Source organism: Panthera pardus, unplaced genomic scaffold (assembly GCF_024362965.1).
Source record: "Panthera pardus isolate Hobbes unplaced genomic scaffold, ASM2436296v1 HiC_scaffold_16, whole genome shotgun sequence".
Lineage (NCBI taxonomy): Eukaryota > Metazoa > Chordata > Mammalia > Carnivora > Felidae > Panthera > Panthera pardus.
Genome location: NW_026526721.1, coordinates 76848798 through 76870703, shown reverse-complemented (window position 1 = coordinate 76870703; position 21906 = coordinate 76848798). Strand labels below are relative to the sequence as shown.

The 21906-nt window shown below is 38.4% G+C and overlaps 1 protein-coding gene across 1 annotated transcript; it reads right to left on the bottom strand.

Moving 5' to 3' along the window:
- Window positions 1-417: 417 nt before the first annotated feature.
- Window positions 418-20174, bottom strand: TMEM207 (transmembrane protein 207). The gene is made up of 5 exons (XM_019463508.2): window positions 19966-20174; window positions 18038-18075; window positions 11627-11671; window positions 10678-10820; window positions 418-1434 (listed from the first exon to the last, which is right to left on the bottom strand). Exons 1-5 carry the CDS (start codon window positions 20038-20040, stop codon window positions 1298-1300), a joined length of 438 nt encoding a protein of 145 aa, XP_019319053.2. The 5' UTR covers window positions 20041-20174; the 3' UTR covers window positions 418-1297.
- Between the last annotated feature and the right edge of the window lie 1732 nt (window positions 20175-21906).

Genomic DNA, 21906 nt, shown 5'->3' with positions numbered 1-21906 from the left:
AGAGACAGAGAGAGTGAGCATGAGTGCGATGGGGCAGAGAGAGGAGAGAGGATTCCAAGCAGGCTCTAACATGGGGCTCCAACTCATGAACCATGAGATCATGACATAAGCCGAGGTCAAGAGTCGGATGCTTAAATGACTGAGCCACCCAGGTGCCCAAGAGCCAAGCCATTTTCTGACAACACGGATATAGGAAATGACTCAAAGGGAAGACTCAAAAATGACTCCAAATTCTTTGGTCTGAGCAAATGGATATTTGCTGTTACCATCAATTGAGATGAAGGAGGTTTGGATAAACCCATTTGGGAAAAGATCAGGAGATAAATTTGGTCAAGTTAAATTTAAGAGGTACATTAGATGAATAAGTGGAGATACAGATTGTTTTGTTCGACAAATTTGTCAGCCGATGACAGCCGGACATGTGCCATGGATTTCTTTTTCTGCCCCCCTTGCTCATGGCCACCGCAAAAATGCCAGTTGAAAATGTCCCATTGCTACTTCTGTACTCAGGGTTTTCAATAAGAACATTGATATCTATGCCAAAGGTTCTTATCATAGTACCCCAAGAAATGCCAAGTCTTCAGACACCAGAGAAAGGCTGAGGGCTCCAGAGTCCATATCTACTCATACAAAATGAGAGCTTTCTTTTTCTCCACACTGTGCTATTACATATGGTCCACAGCTTAGGTAGAGTTCTTCAGCTTCTATCTACACTTTCTCTCTCCTCAGGCTGAGACAGGCAACTGTTTGAACTGGGCTCTTAATCTTCCTCTTCATTCATCCTTCACCCTTCAATTCTGAGTGTCCCTTGTTCCCTAGTGTCGCCTTTTACCTTAATTCAAATATTCTCTTTCTGGTCTGGGTCTGGCACCATGCTTGGGTCATTGTGAAATTATGATAATTCTTATTAATTCCATACTGGGGGGGGGGGGTCAGATTAAAAGAGAGATAATAAGGCCAGGAAAGCTGTAATGTGTACCTGGAGTGAAATCCCAAACTTAATGAAGACCCACTCCATGCATTAATCACTGTCTATTTGAGTACTGATGGAGAAACATTGACTTGATTGTGTAGCACAAAATATAACACAGCAATGACACACTAAGAGTCCACTAATTTACTACTGAAATATCTTCCTGACCAAAATTCTTTCCCCACATTCATTCTTCTGCCTATTTGTACTTTTTCAGGCTATATTAATTGATTTCTGGGAATTCCCACTAAATAAAAGAATTGTTCCTAAATTTGATTTTTAGAATTAAAAATATTTCTGATGTTTCCAGTTGATGATCCAGAGCTAAAATCGACTTGATTTCAGAGTTTCTTCATATGGAGGTGGGGGTCCTAATGTGCCAAAACATGGAGCAGGATATAGTTCAGGGTTTTGAGTTTGAAGGTGAATTCCAACAGTTGAATTCACAGCCACTTCTGTCCCTGGAAAGAGAAAAACGGGGACTTGTAATCTTTCTAGTCAGCATAAAACAGAAGTACAGGAACTGCCTAATAAAATCTGGCATTTCTTGGATCACTAGAGCAACAGAAAATTATTTGTACCCTTGAGAAAAAATTTACAACTATCTTGCTCTCTACAGTGATAGGTTAGTCACTATAGCAAGAAAATTTGCTCTCGTGAACAGATTATATCATCACTGACTAACCCATCAAGAAGCATTTACATTTTAGCAGCTGAAAGTAGGAGGGATGCCCTTTTTGGTAGATTAGAAGATAAGATTCCTGTAAATACTAATGGTATTTTAGCTAATGTTTCCTTCATGGGAAATGCAAATTTCAATACAAATATTTAAATATAATGTCTGAACTTCATTATTTTAGATTTATGCTCTGCAAACTACAACTAACATAATTAAACATTTCTCCATAATAAATAGTAAAAATGTTAACTTGTGCAAAGTTTGCACTTAAAGTACACACACACAATAAAGAAAAAACATTACAAAAGTTTTGAAAAATGCTTCAAAATCAAAATTTTGACTTTATTATTATTTTTAAATTTTTTATGTTTATTTTAGAGAGGACAGAGCATGAGTGGGGGGAGGAGCAGAGAGGAAGAGGGAGGGAGACATGGAATCCAAAGCAGGCTCCAGGCTCTAGCTGTGGACACAGAGCCTGACAAGAGGCGGTGGGGGGAAGGGGGACTCAAATTCATGAATCCTGAAATCATGACCTGAGCAGAAGCTGGACGCTTAACTGACTGAGCCACCCAGGCGCCCCAAAATTTCAACTTTTAAATTATACACACTAGACGCCATTAAATATCAAAAACAAGCATTTTCTTCCTCAAACTGATCACCTGGAGAGACGAACTTATTTCAGTACCTCTTTTGGAAATCTCCTATTAGTATTCCCTTGAAAGACTGTTACTATTTTTGAGTTTCAACAGGAACCAACAATAATATTTCATAACGACGTCTCTCCATATATATATATATATGGGTCTTCGGCTGTCTTGAAATGATTTGATTCCTTCTTTTCAAAACAATAACAACTATAAATTTCAGTAACAGCTCTAAATTCACCATTAAAGAAAAAATAGGCCCTTGAAATAAATCTAGCTCTTTGACCATTTTTTTGTATATGGAATTTAATTGGAACACAGCCATGTCATTCATTTACATATTGTCCCTTTTTGCATTACAATGGCAGAGATGAGTAGTCCCCACAGAGACAACTAGCCTGCAAAACCAAATGTGTTTCCTATCTAGCCCTTAATAGAGAAAGTTGGCTGACCTCTTCTTGAAGGGTTAAAATGTGATACCACCAAGGAGATCCCAAAGAAAATGACACAATTATCAAAACAACTTAAGGAATAGTTACATGTTAGGCAATAGCTGTATCACTGGAATCCAAACGCAGGTTGCTCAGAATCTTTACCTTGGAATGAATAATGTTTATTTGGAATTGTGAATGTTCATATATTTGTATTTGTATTCACTGGCTGGGAGAGCAGAGTAGAATAATTCAAACATTAATATAATCTATGAAGGGTAGAGAATGTTGAATGGAAACCTGGTTCAGCACTTTCTGGAGGAATTATTTATTTAATTGAATGATCTACTCCTAGGCTATTACATGACATTTCTGTATGTCAGTTTTCTCCTATGCAATAAAAGGATAATGTCAGTATCTATGTCTGTAAAAGCAAGGCTAAATGAATTTAGAGTGCTTAAAACAAAACCTGATACATAATAATTATCCATTAATAACTAATTATCATTAGTAGTAGTAGTAGATATATCAAGAACTCTACCATATGCCAGGAATATGCATGCATTTTCTTTTATTTACAATATTCTGTTCTAATTTATCTTATTTTAATGGTTAAATATTTAATCATTATCATTATCAACATTATAGCACAGAGATTATTAAACAGAGTAATTTGTGGAGTTAGAGGCTTTTGCAGTTAGGAAACTTAGGATGATGTAAGCTAAGTCTGAGGCACTGGATAAAGCAGTTAACATTGGCAAAGCGTATTTGCCCCAGCACCTCCCTGCATTGTGGGTACTGGTACTAAGCATTGTCCATTTCCTAGGTGAACTGCTCCTGGTATATCTAGTAGCAAGTCAATGGTCATTTAGCTATCATTCTGCCTGGAGTGGTTGATCAGATTAACTTGACAATTTTTAGCTCAAATTTATCTCTACTGCTGCTATTATCAATATCGTGCTTCTGGCAAATGGATATTAACAATTACTCTCTGTGGTAGGTAAGTTTTATGTTATCATCTTACTACAAATTTGGCCATTGCTCTTAAGCTTGTTATGAAAACCACAGGGCATTCATTTGATAAACATAACTAAGCCCATGTGCTCAGAAAGCTTTTGTGAAATCAAACATATATCAGTTTTTAATTTTTTTTCAAAGCAGGTTTACAGGCAATACCGGTACCTTTCACTTTCCGAATGTTCGCATTACCCCACTTCTGTTTTATGAAACACGTCCATTAGTAACTGCTTTTGCTAACCGAAAGAAATTCAAAGAGAGTTTTTGTTTTTACAAAAAAGGGTGAAAAGCGAATGATGTTCAGTATTTGTTTCGCAGTGAGCCACTGTAGAGGCAGTGTGCACCTGAGCAGGAGAGTGGCCCCACGCAGCTCCTTCCCTGGAGCTACATTCCACATCCCAACATCAAGCCACCATGGCTTTGAAGTGTGTCTGTGAGCATCTCTCTGTGCTTTATCTTGACTTTGTGCATTCAGTAGCAAGGTGTGTTCTAAGGAATCAGAAAAGACAGGTTATTTTTGGGGTCTGGAGACACTCAAAAATTTTTCCATATAAATTAATGGTAATCGCTTCTGTAAGTCTTTTCGGCTTATGAAAGTCTTGCTTTCAGATAGCGGGGGATATCTGTATCGTATGAAGGGAGCAGGGAGCAGACATAATTTTTATATTCTGACAAATTAAGAAGCTGGAAGAACTCAGTTAAAATGCCTGCAAATATCCTGTCATTTTCTATGGAACTTCTGGCAAAGGTATGAGTTTGTTGTTGAATTTTGTAAAACCAATATACTCACTGCTGAGTTTTTATAGCCAGAGTTCAGATTTCCCACATCGTTAAGAGCAGTCCCATTGACTTGCCTTATTGAACCTGCCCCTTCCACCTCTTTCGTCTCTTTTCATTTCTGTATCTCATTCCTTCCTCTTCTATCAGAGTGGTGGACAGTGCCTGAATTTCAGTCACTGTTCTACTATCGGCTAACTGTGTCACTTGATTTCTAAGTGCCTTGCTTCCCTCATCTTTAGAGTGTTCAGAATGATAGTGGACCCCTCGTAAGGTTGTAGGGAAGAATAAACGAGACTAGAGATGGTAGTACAGAGCATGGCACATGGTAAATGCTCAATAAATTGTGAGCTGTTACTATTATCATGCCCTGAAAAGAAAGCATGTGAATGAAACACTCCCTCTTTCCTTGCCTAAAACAAGTCACAGAATATTTACATGGAGAACATAAAGTATACAGAAATAACACTTCAGAAACCATCCTAGGGGCACCCTGGTGGCTGTTAGTTATGTGTCCAGCTTCGACTCAGATCGTGATCTTATGGTTCATGAGTTTGAGCCCCATATCTGTGCTGTTGGTGCAGAGCCTCCTTTAGATCCTTTGTCTCCCTCTCTCTCTGCCCTTCCCCTATTCTCTCCCTCTGTCTTTCAAAATAAATAAACATTAAGAAAAAAAAAAAAAAGAAACCATCTGAAGATAAGATAGGATCCGGGAGAATTGGGGGAGGAAAGAGGGGCATGGAAGGGCTGGCTTCTTCTCTGTCCCTGTCCAGTTCTCCTTCCCCTCCCCAATTCAGAACCCTCCCATTTAATCATTGCTGAAAGGTTAGTACTTCTATTTACCCTGAAGTAAGAAAAGGGGAAGATTATCTCTGAAATTGCAGAAGAAATGGGGTCAGGAAGATTAGATCTCTGAAAGGCAGCATTATTGAGGAGATCAGCTCCCAAGAGGAGCTAAGCCAAGATGAGTGTCTTCAGGAAGGGTGTCAATGTGGGTGCTCACCTTGCTGGCTTCTCAGGAATGGCATGGGATCTGTTTTCTGCCCTGTTAGAGCTGATAGGACCCAGCTCTGAATCACACAGGATGGAAAAGCAGTCAATATAGATTTTATAGTAATTTATTATTTTAGTTAAATAATGGCAAGGATCTCTCTGCTATGCTGTCAATAATGGTGGGGATCTCTCCTCTATGCTCTCAAATTTTCTTTTCTAATGAACACTAGATTGCTTTTTCTCCCTCAAGCCCTTAGTCCTTCTCTCACCTACCAGACCCCAAACGTTTTTCTGTTCATTATCCTTAAATGTCTTGCTTTCTCATAAATAAGAGTTTTATTCAGCTTCAAAACCTTATTTTCAGTGAAAACTTATTTTCATTATTTTCAGTAAATTAACAGAAAAATTTCTGTTTGTAAACAAATTTAAAACTTCTTTGCCATTTTTTAAATACAGATTTAATAAGCAAAACCATTAAACTGACAAACTCAAAACTTTTTCTTAAGTCACTTGTATTTTCTCTCTGTTCAGCCTGTCTCACAATCCTTGATCTTGGGGTACAGATGGTTATGGAGAATTTTAATGATTTTCTTTTCCCACTTTACTAAAAATTTGCATACATTCCTTTAAAAAATCACTTTCTGTTGCCCAATGTGGGTTCTCTCAACTTATACATTTGAAGGAGGGAAAACCTGCAAATCTCTTGTTTTCTGTGGACTTTGCAGATAAGAAGGATCCTAAAAGCATCATTAAAATAAGTAAGGCAAGGTAAGGCCATAAGACAACATTGAAACAAGAAATCATGTCTGCCCCTAACACAGGTGCTGAGTTAATTCTAGAACTGCTGGGGTCTGATGACTGAAAGAAGGGGTGAGAGGTCTCAGAGATCACTTTATGGAAAACCCCATTCAGGAAGGTATAGGACGTTGAACAGGTCCTTTCTAAGGAATAGCAGGGATGCTAAGGGAAAACGAAGGATCCAGGAGATGAGTCAGGGGTAGCAGGGGAGGGTGATAATGGGAGGACAAACTGTCTAGGAGACCCCTGGAGCTGAGTCCAGGAAAAGGAGGCGGGACTGACACAAGAGAACAAAACAAAACAAACAAACAAAAAACAAGCATGACTTTAGGGCTTGTATGAAATTAATAGGTATTAATTTCAGTACTCAAAATATCTCCAGCTTCAAACTGTAGATTCCTTCTCCTTTTGCTCTTATCTTTCCTCTTTCCCTTCACCCTCCTGACTTTCTTTTGGTCCCCCTCTTTGTTTCTTTCCCTAGCAGTACCACCCTTCCTCCTTACCCTCCAAGGGGGTAGCAGAGAGATTTTTTTCTCCCCGTGCGCAAACAATTTCATTGTGATATGTTATGGACATGCAAACATAACATGTTTACACACTGTTTACGAGGATCCCAGGCCACACATTTGCCTTTCTCTCTTGGATATTTCTAATTGAGATAATTGACAACTTGGTGGGGTGCCTGGGTGGCTCAGTCGATTAAGTGTCCGACTTCAGCTCAGGTCATGATCTTGTGGTTTGTGGGTTTGAGCCCTGCATCAGGCTCTGTGCTGATAGCTCAGAGCCTGGAGCCTGCTTCGGATTCTGTGTCTTCTTCTCTCTCTCTGCCCCTCCCCTGTGCTATCTCTCTCTCTCTCTCTCTCTCTCTCATCAATAAATAAATAAATAAACATTAAAAAAGGTCATTGACAACTTGAGCCATAATAATATTGCCTGGAATTGCTAGTGAGAGAAATCTCCCATTGTACACATTTTAACAGCACTCAAGTTCAGTCTACTCTACCTTTCCATATTCTGTCAAAATTCTCTTCTTGGCTCTTCAGTTGAGGGCAGCTTCTATGGGACCCTGAGAGTCACATCTTGGATCCACAGATCAGAAGAGCAGAGCTGTTTCAACTAATATATTCAACAAATAGTGCCAATAGAATGAGATAATTTTTGAAGAAATAAAATAAGGATCTAGGAAGAAACCCAAGTTTAATAGAGCAAATCCTGTTCTCTCCATTAAAATGTTTTAAATGACCCATTTCCTACATTTTGTATGCAGGAGGGAATTTTTTATCTTCCCCTTTGTGCTCAGAGGGTGGCAGGGAGTCCAGAAATCTTATTTCATATTCTCACGTCACCATTATCTTTCAACTGGGTTCTCATTTTCCTCTGTCCTCTGACCTGAGACTGTGAGGAAAACGCAGGTGAAGCCCCATACCCAGCCGTGTGGGTGTATGAATCTGGCAGTGACTGGATCACCTTGAAGCTGTGAGCACATACTCTATGGGGTACTGTGGAGATTTGGGTCCTGACCTCCCCTGTAGCCGTAAAAAGATCCTGTAGTGGTTCTTCATTTCTCTTTTGGAGGAAACCTCTTTTTCCAGAAACAGTAGATCGAAAGAATCGTTTGTCAAGGGAAATGAAAATGTAATGGGGATCCAGTGGGGAAATGAAATCCAGTCTGGGTCTGGGTCTGGGTTTCAGAATGCCTTAAAAAATTGACTCTCTGGGATGTGTAATACACAAATTGCTAGTCAGAAAGGTATCACTAAAGATCACAGAGAATACCACTTCAAAAATTATTCTGTTGCAATTTTTTTTCAGAGAGAGAGAGAGAGAGAGAGAGAGAAAGTGAAAGAGAGCACAAGCAGAGATGTGGCAGAGGGAGAGAGAACCCCATGCAGGTCAGGAATCATGACCTGAGCTGAAATCGAAAATCAGATGCTTAACCAACTGAGCCACTCAAGTGCCCCTGGTCTATTTTTTTTTTTTTTTTTTTTTTTAGAGAAGAAACACAGGAATGCCAGGAAGCACAACTCTGGGAGCCACATTCACATCCAAGACTGTGTGAATAGCTGTTCACTCTCCGTACAGCTACTCTGAGCATCCCTGAGATAGGATAGATGGGTAGGAGGTGGGATAACCTAACACCCAACTAAGCAAGGGGAAAATAAATAAATAAATAGAAATGGGAAACTGAGCCTCTGGTCCTAAGATGGAAAGCGACAAAAATGAGTTTTGTAATAACTTCAGCTGAGGGAGAGTTTATGTGTTTCTTGAGCAAAGTAAGATTCAGTGAGCTACCAGTGGGATTAAGGAGGACCCAAGAGAATGAGAAAGGGGATGAGGATTCTGGAGAGTAATCCCTACCATTGAGGAATCACCCAGTGGAAATGTCTGGAGGTTTGAGATACCAGGCTGTACTTAGCACAAGGGATGAGGTGACTAAGCCATGAGTGTCCTGCCCAGATTTCTGCTGGCTCCCTGCCCTCAATTATGGACAACTTGAAGTCTATTAGTTGACTTGCAGCAAAGGCCTATGTGGTATATTTATCCAGCACAGTGAGAAAAGTATATAACATCCTTTGGGAGAAATAATAGCCACTTTTCCAGGTTGGTTTTTAGCAGTTAGAAATAACATCCAAGAAGCCCCAATCTTGTGCCTAGCACTTGGTAGATGTGAAATAAACTGTGACTGTATTTTTTTAAAGAACCATTTCTTCCCAAGTATATTCTTTTCCTGTCCTTAATGACTTCAGGGTCATATAGTAATACAGAGAATGTGATTCTAATGCCCTGCATTTGATATGATTATATTCAGATTATTGCAGTAATCGATCACGCTTGACACCTTCGCTCCCAGTCATACCTGTCTGTTGAGGCAAGTTCAGGCAAATTCAAAAGCATATGTGTAAACCACCACACAGGAAATATAAAACATCAGATAAATGGGGATATAACTGTGGCAAATAAACTGCGTTAAAAATGAAAACAGTATAACTGGGTAGCTTACTTATTAAGAGGAGACATTTTTTAAAGATTCAAGACAGTCTAGAAAAGAGTCTTCTTCTGAGTAAGTAAAGGCTAAGAAGACCAGAGAAGATTTTCCTCTTTAGAAACTCGAGTCAGGTTGGAAGAATCATAATTGCATTTATTTGTTAAATATCTCAAATTAAATAAAGAAAAATAGACCAATGTGGCCATGTTGACCACTTTGACTAATAAAATTTATTAGAATGTCAGTGACCCGATTTCCTCCTATGCTTAATAGAATGTGTTCAATTTTAAGAGAAAGATTATTTTTTCATTGGAGACTTTAATTATCCTTCCCCAAGTAACCATTTATCAAATTGACATGTGTTTCTTCCATTAAATATAACTTTTTAAAAAGTCAATAATAAATATAATCCCTAAATCTTAGAGTACCAAGTTTTGATATTAAAACATTTAAGCTAATTTTTTACCCCACTTTTTATTTAGCTGTTAGTTTTCTCAGGGCATGCCCTGTTCCATCTATTAAAAATCTTATGCTGGTCCAAGTTCCTGGAGGGTGGCTGTTAATCTCCACCACACCCTCCCAAGGCAACTATGGATGGTGTACAAAATAGCATCTTAAAGGGAAAGTTTCACAACAGATGGTCTGGTTGAGAACAATGCTTAACACAAATAAATAAACTATGATCTGTGACCTCCCAGATCAGTTAAGTGATAGTTCTATTACTTATAGCTAAGGCTGCTGCTACAAATAACTCTGAAAACTTGGATTCCTTCCATTCCTTACTCTTACGTAAACTAGAAAATAGCAGAAAGGGCATGGTTTTGGGGGTGGGGGTTGGAAGCAGGCAGGATCAGGGTGCTACTTGTGTGTCTGGAGAGAAAGGACATGGATATTGACATCCGCCTGCCCGATTCCAAGTATTTCAGGCTGTCCATTGGTAGCAGACAATCTGGAAAGTGTGGTTCAATGTCATTGCAGATAAGTGAGGCATAGAGAACTTAGTAAATGAGACTATGAACACAAGGCAGGCTAGACTTATATCAAAGGCTCAGAGAGACTATACTGTACCTTAAACCCTACCACTCGGAGTGACAAGCCCTGTATCTCTCTTCGCTTTTGTGTATTGACTGAGAAAATGTTTAGGTCTATCCTTGTACTAAACTACGAGTCATTTCCCTAAGTCACATTTGGCGGGGGGGGGTCCTCCTTTCTTCTGAAGTTATCTCATGTAGACTTTCTCCCCACTGAATTCCTTTGAGTCTCTAATAAACTATGTTTTGTTCTCAGTTCACCAATCTGCTTTCCAGAGGTTAGTTTTTCAATTCACTACAAACCATTAGATTTCTAACAGGAAGTCTAGAAGTGTGCAGACAGCTCACCATAAACGGGGTCCAAGTCTCCAACAGCAAAAACAGCCATAGTGCGTCTTGGGGAATCAATTCGAGGTCTCCGCAGCCAGCAATGGAGGCAGGAGAACACTACTCCACAGAGAAGAGCCACCAGGAAAATCAGCAACAAGAACCTGATGCCAGAAGAAGAGCAGAGGAGTATGTAAGACTGCTGCTACTTCCTGGAGAAGGGGCAAGAGCTTCAGGAGCTAGGATGCAAGGTTCTGTAAACCGGATTCCTTGAGCAATCCCCTGCCACACCTCATCCATCCTCACTGAACCAGGAATATTCCCTGCAGCAGAGTGGTGGATCTTGCCAGGGGGTAATGATCATTTCCTCTGGAAATTGGAGGGGTGTTCTAAGGAACCGGGTCTTTGTTCCTTCATTCATTCATTCATTATTCCTTTCTTTCAGCCAGCCAGCCATACATTCAACTAGTATTTAAGCAACTGAACAAGTTCTAAATGTTGGGGTTGGATATTTAAAGGTGGACAAGACAGGAGCTAACCTTCTAATTGAGAGAACTGATAAACTTGCTTAGAAAATATGGAAGTCATATATGAGGAGATTGATAACAACTGTCTTATAATTTCTGAAGGACTAGCTTATAAAAGGCAGCACTTTTATTTTGAGGGTTTTCAAGACTTTTGGAATCAGTAGAGGAGTCATGTGGTGGAGATTTCAAGAGAAAGAACAATTATTTTACTGTTACGTGTCTCTAATTTGGGAACAAGATATTATTCCTAAAAATAGTTAAGTTCCCTGCCACAGGAAGTACATTAGTAAACAGGGGACAATAAACTGAAAATGATGTTTCCACATGTATTACATGACCCCTAACATTTCCTTAACTGTATGATTTCATGTGCCATCTCAATTATTTAGGACACAGAGTGTATACATAACACCAATATGTATCACAAATTGGGATGTCCTTACCAGATATACCAGCCATTTGTGTATTGATCTTTATAGTTTATGCACCTGGTGGTAGAAGGACAATAGTTAGTGCTGGACCTCTAGATGGTCAAAACCTATTCTTTCAGACCATGTTATCCATTCTGACCCTACCAGTTTCCCTGGAACAATACTCACTGCACATCACACCCCGCCCCAGCACATGTGAGTATCACTCACTCACATACTCACGGCACATCACACCCCACCCCAGCACAATTAAGCAAATGTATACAGTGTGCCCGCTTCATTCAGGACACTAAGAATACAGGTAAATGTGAAACTACCCGAAACATACATAGATAATTGCACTTTAATAGGTTTGATTCTCAAGTTACATATATGGTTGCATATTGAGAAAGTAGTGACTAACTTCCCAGGGCTAACATGTCATAGGTATTAGATATTAGGCAGATAATCTTCCCACCATTCTGTTTATCCAGAGACCTAGAGTTTTTTAAAATGCAGTCACCTGGAAGGTTTAAAATCTGTTAACCTTTAATATTTTGGTAAAAAGAAGCAGGCTGGAAACCAGCTTGGAGGAAGAAATTGGGAAAAGGGGAAAATGAATGAATGTGGGTACATGTGCTGTTTATCAAGGAATGAGAAGCTGATTTCTTCAGATGGACAAATCATTTGTGTGTCATTCTGGGACAAGTTTATTTACTTATTTTTAGTTTTCAAAGAGAGAGAGAGAGTAGAGAGAGTGCAAGAGGGGAAGAGGGGAGAGAGAGAGAGAGAGAGAGAGAGAGAGAGAGAGAGAGAGAATCTTAAGTAGGCTCTACTCTCAGCATAAAACCTGACATGGGGTTCATCACAGGGCTCAGTCCCACGACCTTGGGATCATGACCTGAGCTGAAATCAAGAGTCAGATGCTCAACCCATTGAGCCACCCAGGGGCCCTTCTTGGATAAGTTTTAAAAGATCACACGAAAACAAAATTCAAAAAACAAAAACAAAACAAAAACAAAAAAAAACCAAAAGAAAACAAAAACAAACGAACATACACATTAAAAAAAAAGAAAAAAAAACAACAAAAAAGAAAACAAAATCTGCAGTGTGATTTTTAGGGGGTTTCACTCCCCAGGTGTAGATACCTCTGTGATATTCCACTATGCCAGGCATGGTGTGCTGAATGTAGGTTTGCTGACAGCATTTTCTCATACTTCAGTACATGGACCGTTATCAAAGTATTCTGGGATTAAACAGTGGAAACCTGTTCATCACAGCTCGATAAGCTTGTGAGTTGGAGCTGTACTTAATCATGGCTACTTCAGTCTTTGTTAAAATAACACCCAGTACTTTTCAGCTTGAAAGCACTCATAACTGTCAGCTAATTTATTGCTCCCAACATCTCCAAGGAGGCAGTGTGTCATGTTTATCATCACACTAGTCAGAAGTGACTTTTTAACAGTTGTGAAGTGTCAACATAAAAATTTTACCCTAAATATTTAATAGGAAACTTAATCACCCAGAGAACAGGTTTGTTTTTTTTTTCTCTTTCATTTTTTGTGTTTTAGATTGTGTGTGTGTGTGTGTGTGTGTGTGTGTGTGTTCACCTAAAGTCACAGGTTCAAAAGGCTGAGAAAAAATGGCAGCTAAAGTATAACTTTAATAAAGCATCCTAAGACAAGCAATCATCAACAAAGCATTTAAAAATATTAATGCCACATCCTTATAAAAGAATGTTATCCAGTCATCAAAAAGAATGTAGATTCATATTTATAATTAAAAGCTTTGTGAAGTAAAATGATATAGAGGGCTCAATTCTACTTTGTATATTTTCTTTTATGCAATTACAATGATTTCACTAAATAGTTATTATATAGTAGTACACTCATATACACCAAATTACTAATCATGCTTCCTTCTCTGGCAGATGGTATCATGAGGCTCTTTATCTTTTCCATATTTCCATACTGTTTGAATATACGATGTATTATATTTATAGCCATACAATTTTAAATATTATCTTAAAAATATATAAATCTTAAATATGTAGTACCCTGCCTTAGACGGATGTGGGGGAATTCTCTTGTGTCCTAGCCCAACAAAAGAGAAGAAGGTTCCTATCTGGAATCTTAAAATCCGAGGGCATGATCAGAAGTGTAGATTTCTTCATCTTCCTCCATTATAAATCTGTGCTTACCCTCCGTACATGTAAAAATAGACCATATCCTTATCAGAATGTCAATTCTAAAGATTAACTACCTCAATTTGTTTCTCAGATCTAATTTTTGAGCCACTCAATATTTGTTTCCAGTGATAGCAATTATCCAAATTGACTTATTTCACTTTCTCTTTCTGATCCTGTGCACCCACAGGTGCAGTTTCTGATATGCCCTAAATACAATGGCCAAGAAGCAATTAGCTGGACAAATGCTAAGTGATTATATAATTTCAGAATTGCAGGCACTTTTGGGATCATTTCTTTCACTCTCAGAATTTTACATACTTTACAACGAAAACCCAGAGTAGGAAAGTCAGTGGGGAAGTCACTAGCTGGCCAAAGAATGGATTTATTTATTTATTTATTTATTTATTTTTAATTTTTAAAAAATATTTATTTTTGACAGAGAGACATAGAGCACGAACACGGTAAGAGCAAAGAGAGAGGGAGACACAGAATCTGAAGCAGGCTCCAGTCTCTGAGCTGTCAGCACAGAGCCTAACATGGGGCTCAAACCCATGAACTGTGACATCATGACCTGAAGGGAAGTCAGACCCTTAACCAACTGAGCCACCCAGGTGCCCCAAGGCTGAAGAATTCAAACCAGATTACAGGTCTTCTGACTCTGTGTGCTTCCCTCCTACCCCCCCCCCCCCATTATTTCCATGTTTTTCTCAAGGTCAATTTTTAAACATTTTTCATTTTTTTTCTTTTTTTTTTTTTTTCATTTTAAGTAGGTTCCAAGCCCAACGTGGGGCTTAAACTCATGTCCCTGGGATCAAGGGTCTTATACTCTATTGACTGAGCCAGCCATGTGCCCCTTAAACAGATTTTTCTTAATTCTTAAAAAAAAACAGTATCTAAACTGTAATAATGTTCTAATTGCTCGAATTTTATATTCAAGATAGTCATTGTAGGAAAAGTTGCAATTTTAAAAAATCAAGTTACTATTTGGAGATTTATATATGATTGGTCAAATTGGGAAGATGCCAAAAATGAAAAAATGATCAGGAGAAATGAGAACCAACTCTGATGCTTAAGAAAGACGTTCCCAATAATCAGAGTTCTCTGGAAGTGGTTGCTGATGGACATCATTTCTGACCTTACTGGAAGGCTATTGCCCTTCTCTGCTTGGGTGTTGTGGAGATGATTCTTCCTCTACAGAGATGATTAGACTTATTGATCTTTATTATTCTTCTCAGTGCTGAGATTCTGTGGACCTAAGATTAACTACCATTTCATTAATTTGATAAATTCAGGAAGAAAACTGCAGAGTCACTCTGTTGGCTCCTTTGCTAGAATCGCCCAGAACTTCCTGTGCCAGGCATTCTTCTAAACCAGTTATATAACTTCAGGGGAATTAACTCGCTTTCCATTTACAACGTTATTAGGTAAGGTCACAATATTGTAATCCTCATTTTACAATTCAGAAAACTCAGTCAGGGAGACATTAACTGGCTTGCCCAAGATAACAAAGCTACAAGTGGGAGAGTCAGGCTTCACATCCAGACTGTCTGGCAGTGGAGTCGGTGTCTCCTACCACCATGCAGCAACCGCCCCCAACCGCCCCGGGAACAGTAAAAGCCAGCTCTGGCCTCACATTACTATGTGGAGTCCTGCCTGAATGCATTCAGTATCCTGTGCTCCAAAATGTTTCAAAAATATTAAAAATTCCCCCCCAAAAAAGAAAAAAATAAAAATGAGAGTGTGGAGGGTCTCACACAAAGAGACTAAGCCAAGAGTGAGATCATTTTTTAAACTGAATGTAGTATGTAAAATTAGAACCCAACTCGAGATCTGGCTTAACCTTTCTAGCAGTGAAGAGGATGAGAGGGAGAACTGGCTATATGGTATCCTCTAAAATTAACAAAATCATGCAGCATTACTCACCAGATGCACAACTATTCCTGGAGTAGACACCAGGGGAGAATTCAAACTATGGGGCTTTATGAAGAGGGTACTGTGGGCAATAGGAGCAGTGTTTTTCATATGCCCTTAGAGTAAAAGCAGTAACAAATTTCATGGATCCTTTCTTTTTTAAACCATTCCTTAACATAGGCAAAAGTGAGATTTAGCTACAATAGTCTGGGAGAGAGATAGGTGCCATATCATATCTCCCAAAGACGGGTGACTTGACTTAATTAATCCAGGGGAGGTTGTGTAGTATCTAGAAGAATAAGCGAATCATATATCCCTCAGGTATTTCTGCCAGTGTATCATTTCATTTAATATTAGACATACAATATAGTTTTGTAGTGCAAAATTATAGCACATATACAGTAGTATAATAGTACATACAATATATGTATGTGTATGATACATGTGTATAGTTGTAATATAAAATTCTGGACTCAGGAGTCAGTCCTGGGTCCAAATCCAAGCTCTGCATTTTACTTGCTTACTCTTGAGAAAAACACTTCACTTCCTCAAACCAGGTTAGATGGTGACATATTAATCAATTAATGCAATCTGTTAATGCAATTCATTTACAGAATCCTATATATGTATGATCATATTTATCTTTTATAAGTTACCTTTTTTCTGGACATACACACACACATCACTGTACTTGCTTATTTCTGGGAGGGTAAAGGATTAGGCATGTAATGGGGAGGATCTATCAAGTTTTTTTCATATACTAACTTACTTACAGTATTTAAATTTTATACAAAGACAGCCTAGCAATGCGTTGTTCATACTAAAGAAATTCTGTTATAAAAATAAATTGAGATCAGAGAAAATACGTTTGAAAACAGATTTAAATAGAACTAATCATCTCTCAAACACCTTCCTGTGGTGACAAAAGATTTGGGAAAGCATCTTCAATGTATACAGTTACTTAATCCCACCTGCGATACCAGGTACTTTCTTGCCTTCTCTTTTTATCTTCTGCTAACTTGCATTTTATTTGAAGTAGTTTCTTATTTCCATTCAAAAGAAATGGTATCAAATAGTGACAAATACAACAGACATTTACATGCAAAGTGAGGTAGCCAAAAAATTGTACTTAAGTACTAATTGAAACCCTACGTTAATTCGCTGCTGTCTCCCTTTGAGTCTCCATTTCTTTATGTGAAAAGGAGACCAGTGGCCTCAGTGACTCTAAAGGCAGCTTATCAAGTTCCTCAACAGTATAGTTTCCTATCATGTTGATTGGAGAATTACGTTCAACATTTACGAGCCTTTCCAATTATGAATTTCTTTTTCTCTTATTCTGGGTCAAAGGCAGAAGAGATTGGGCAAGATGAGGCAGCCAGGAGGTCCAGAGTTAAGTAAATACATCAATCATCAAAACCTCCATTATGCCACAAACACCAGAAGACAGAAAAAAACAAGTCTAAAATCAGTGCAAAGAAAGAACAAAGGAGAGCAATGGAAAAGCTGGAAGAACAGCACAGACTTAACATGCAGCTTATCAATAATGAGATGAACCACCAAAACCAAGTGAATGGTTCCAGGGCCGAGGAAGGCATTCACATAACATGGCCTCTTAATTTGGAGGCAATGTCCAGGCCTTGAGACTGTGGCCTTGAGGGTAACTGGCAACGATAATTGAAAACAGTTAGTTGGCAGTGAGGGCTACACCCAGGAGAAGACAGTGCTTGGCAGACATGCTTTTCTGACACTTCCACGAAGTCACAGTGCATTACAGTTGTCATTAATCAGCAGCAGCGTTATTAATGGCACCTTCTCCTCATTTCACGAATAGAATTCTGGGAACCATTAAGTCTATAGCACAAAGAGTGAGAAAATTGAGGCAATTATTCACGTAGTATACATCAAAAGCACTTTGAAATATACATATAATACAGGTTAGAATTTTTGTGAGTTTGCTTCTATTTGAAAATGAATGTGCAGAAAACTGCAGCCCACTATCACTGTGACTTAGGAGTGTGGATGCAACCATAGATGACGTTGTGATTCTTTCATGAACCTAAAGAACCCTCAATACCTCCGTGGTGGAGAATGGAGTAAGCAAAAATACCTAGAAATCAATGAGGCCCCATATATTTAACAAAGCCAATCATAATGAAAGTGCATCTTTTTTCTGCGTTTAGAAAAATTGAGCCATTTGCATTTAAAAACAATTTACTCTTACTTTGCTTGCATGATTATAATCATGTGAAACTCATTTGGGGCTTCTCAAATGACTTGAGCCTTATTTATTCTTTGAATTTTGAAAATGCTAAATAAAAACATGGAGCCTCTTGCTATTTACTTACATTTCCTTTTCTTCACATGGTGGGTCCGAGAGCACCAACTGAAACACATGTTTAGAACAATGAAACCCGAACTTCTCATTAGTCTAATCCTTTAATACAAATGGCGCTTAGAGACAATGTGGGTTTATATCATTTCGTTTGTTTTTTTAATTAAAAGCTCTGTTGCAGAGTCTATTATTGGTGCACAGAATTTTAATTGAAAAATAAAAATCTCTGGATAGATCCTCTAGCTCAGCAGTGACAGGGGATATACATTGTGAGCCAGATTCCTATCCTACACACCCGTACAGATGGATGTGAAAATGCCTTTTGTTCGTTCTGCAGGCAGATTTGGCTTGCTCTAAAGACCTTTTTTGCACCTTGCATTTTTTTCTTTGTTTTCACATTTTAGCCAGAGGAAGGAAGTTCATTATTTGCGAGTAGTATTTTCACACAAAGAAATCAAGTTCCCTACCTGAAAACAGAAGTCCATTCCATTAGCATTAATGGGTGTTAAATATATGCATGAAGTGACTTTAACTAGCTCTAAGGGGAAGGCCGATTTAAAATTACATGACATTCCAGTTGAGATTTACTTTTCTCTCTTTATCAAAGAAGAGAGAAAAAGTAATAACCTTGATTGCTTTGTTTTAAACAACCCAAACCATAGGAATTTCAATATAATTATCTTAGTTCTCTGTGTTGAACCTTGCAGGTTACAATAACTCACATCGCAGAGGAAAGTACTCCTTCCTAGAGGTTTTGTTTGTAGGTTTGTTTTTCCCTTGAACTGAGACTCTTTCAAGAAAATCTTTACAAGTCATTTATATGTAGTCCTAAAACTTGGGTTAAGGAGATCAGTGTAGTATTTATTTTTCTGGACTATGCCACACAAATAACAGAACAGATACGAAGTTGCAAAATTTAAAATGATAGGCTTGGGAATTTTTGTGAGACACGTCTTTTTTCCCTTTAATCCCGAATGCATCCTCTTCAGCACCTTATATTTACACCACCACGTTTATCTGGGCAAAGAGATTTGTGGAGTCGCAGATGGAGCCATGAATTGGCCATCAGAGAGCATGGTAATGAACAATTTATAAGCACAGAAAATGAGTTGCACTCTCTTTTGCTAGAAATGCTGCAAATAGATTTGCATACTAACTGAGAGGAAAATGAACATTCAAATTTTGTTCATAAGGAAAGTTTATTTATGAGTAGATGAAATCATTTGGGATCCAGCTTAACAGATAAACAAATAAAGCCCGCATTTCAATTTCAAGTCACTTCCTAGACTTCTTGGGTGCTGCACCCTACCTAGCAAGGAGTCCACAGTCTTATATTATTACCACCTCGCTGCCAATGCATTAGCTGTCAGGCTTCAGGCTTTTCATGAAATGGTGAGCAAAGTCTTAATGTATTTCAGACCTAAATCTTTCAGATACATTGCGTTCAAGTAACACAGATACAAAGATGCGGGTATTAGTCTGAATGAGATGCTAGAGCAGAGGAGCCAAAATAAACTCTAAGATGGTTCTGTCTACGTTGATGCTCAGCACTGAAAAAATGGTCAACCCTTAAGTACAGTTGCAGGCAACAGTATACATGTCTTAAAATGAATGCTGCCGCAGCAGTTTGATATATCAATAACATTTTTCATTTAAAAAAATTCACAGCCTAGTAAAGTTAAGCAAAGACTAAATTGCATCATATTACTTCAACAGCAACAGAACTGATACAGATACAGAAGAAAAAAGACTACTGTCATGGACCATTTTGTTTTCTGTGTCTCTGACCAGTAAATATAATAAGTCATAAGACGCTGGTAACACTTTCTTAAACGGAATCTTCTAAATGTAAGAGTAGTTAAGGTACCCAAAGAACAAACTATCACAATCAGATTCTTAGAGTACCTCCAAAAATCTTTTCCCGAAAAGAGAGATGGTTACCTGGAATAGTGGCAAACATGAGGTTCCCATTTTTGAGATGACTGATGTAAAACAAAAAGGTCTGGATCTCACCATACTTGAAGAACAAGCTGCTCGAAACTGGTGTCTGGCCGTCTGTGTTGATCTCCCTCTTTTCCTAGAACGTGTTAGCCTCTAAGTTATGCTTCCTACCAGAGCACTCACTAATGGTGCTCCTTGTGACTGGTAACATGCACGCTGGGGCAGGCATGTTGGGTGCGTGCGCACAGGTACACAGAGTTCAAGGAATTTCAATGTAAGGTCAGAACCCTGGTAGTTTGTCAAGTCCTTAGAAGCCAGGGTTGTACATGCTGACCTGCAAAACCAGCTGGCTGCTTAAATTACTCAGGTCATTCAAGAGCATGTTTTATTCCAGGGCATTTCTGGGTTTTATACAGAATCTGGTACCTGGAATGTTTATTTAGTTTTCTTCCCTTTGTTGATCCTTTTTGCTCCTCTTTTTCTGCATATCATTTTCAGTCCCAGGTCTAACCCAATCTTGGGCATAAAGCCTTCCTTTTCTCATCATGACCACACCCTACTTTTAAACAGTGTATATTTCAAAGTTTATTTTAATGAAATGACACAATCACAAAAAAATAAAACAAAACTTTGCAAAAATATCTAAGGAAGTACTGAAAAAGAATAAAGAGGCACAAAGTTACTTTATATTAAGATTTATTAGAAAAATACAGAAATTTACAAAAATTGGTACTGATGTTTGTAAACAATAAGATAAATTTAACAGGAGCACATGGGTGGTTCAGTCCATTAAATGTCTGACTCTTGATTTTGGCTAAAGTCATGATCTCATGGTTCGTGAGATCGAGCCCCGCATCTGGCTCTGTACTGACAGCATAGAACCTGCTTAAGATTCTCTCCCTCTCTGCCCCTCCTCTGCTCTGCTTCTCTCTTTCTCAATAAATAAATAAATAAATAAATAAACATTAAAAAATAGAATATATTTCAGAAACTATTAAAATAAACAACGATGTCAGCTGCTATTTCGAACCAGTGAGGAATAGGCATTATTCAGGAAATGATAAAGAACTGAGTGGTTAGTGGAAAGAATATAGCCAATTATTTTTAAGATGCTTAACCACATTCATAATTAGATAAATATAGCTTACAATTATAATCAGAATGGCACGTTGAAAAAATTGATACTAGAATAAAGAGAGGTAGCTGTGGGGAGACAAGTCCTCTCTTACATGGTTGGGAAAACTGTACAGCGTCTTTGGGAGAGGCAATACCTATTTACCTAAAACCTGAATACATCTGTTGGTCAAGAATTCTGCCAAGAATAAATCCTAGACATACTGCTACACGTGGCATAAATAATTACATGCAATAGTGTTCGCCAAAGCATTGTTGGTCACAAAATATTAGAAATAGCAAATATCCATCAAAACGTGGCTATTTAAATACGAAAGGATTATATCCACTCAACAAAGTACTAAGCAGATATTTAAAAAGGTATGATAGATGGGACATCCGGGTGGCTCAGTCGGTTGGGCATCTGACTTTGGCTCAGGTCATGATCTTGTGGTCCATGAATTAGAGCCCTGCGTCGGGCTCTCTGCTGACAGCTTAGAGCCTGGAGCCTGATCTGGATTCTGTGTCTGCCTCTCTCTCTCTCCCCCTCCCCCAATCATGTTCCATCTCTCTCTCTCTCTTTCTCTCTCTCTCTCAAAAATAAATAAAAACATTAAAAAAAATTTTTTTAAAGGTATGATATGGACATCAGGACAGCATGCAACTCTTGGTCTAAGGGTTGTGAGTTGACAACCCATGCTGAGTGTAGAGCTTACTTTAAATAAATAAATAAATAAATAATAGAAAGGTAGGGCAGATTGCAGATGCTGACATGGAAAAGGCCTCTAAGAGTTATAATTAAGCAAAAGGAACAAATTGTGAAACACC

Coding starts and splice junctions, on each gene's coding strand:
- TMEM207 (XM_019463508.2), bottom strand. CDS start 20,040: ATGGTGAGATCCAGACCTTTTTGTTTTACATCAGTCATCTCAAAAATG. Junction 11,672..18,037: donor CCATGTGAAGAAAAGGAAAT/GTAAGTAAATAG, acceptor TTCTACCACCAG/GTGCATAAACTATAAAGATC. Junction 10,821..11,626: donor ACAAATGGCTGGTATATCTG/GTAAGGACATCC, acceptor TTCTGGCATCAG/GTTCTTGTTGCTGATTTTCC.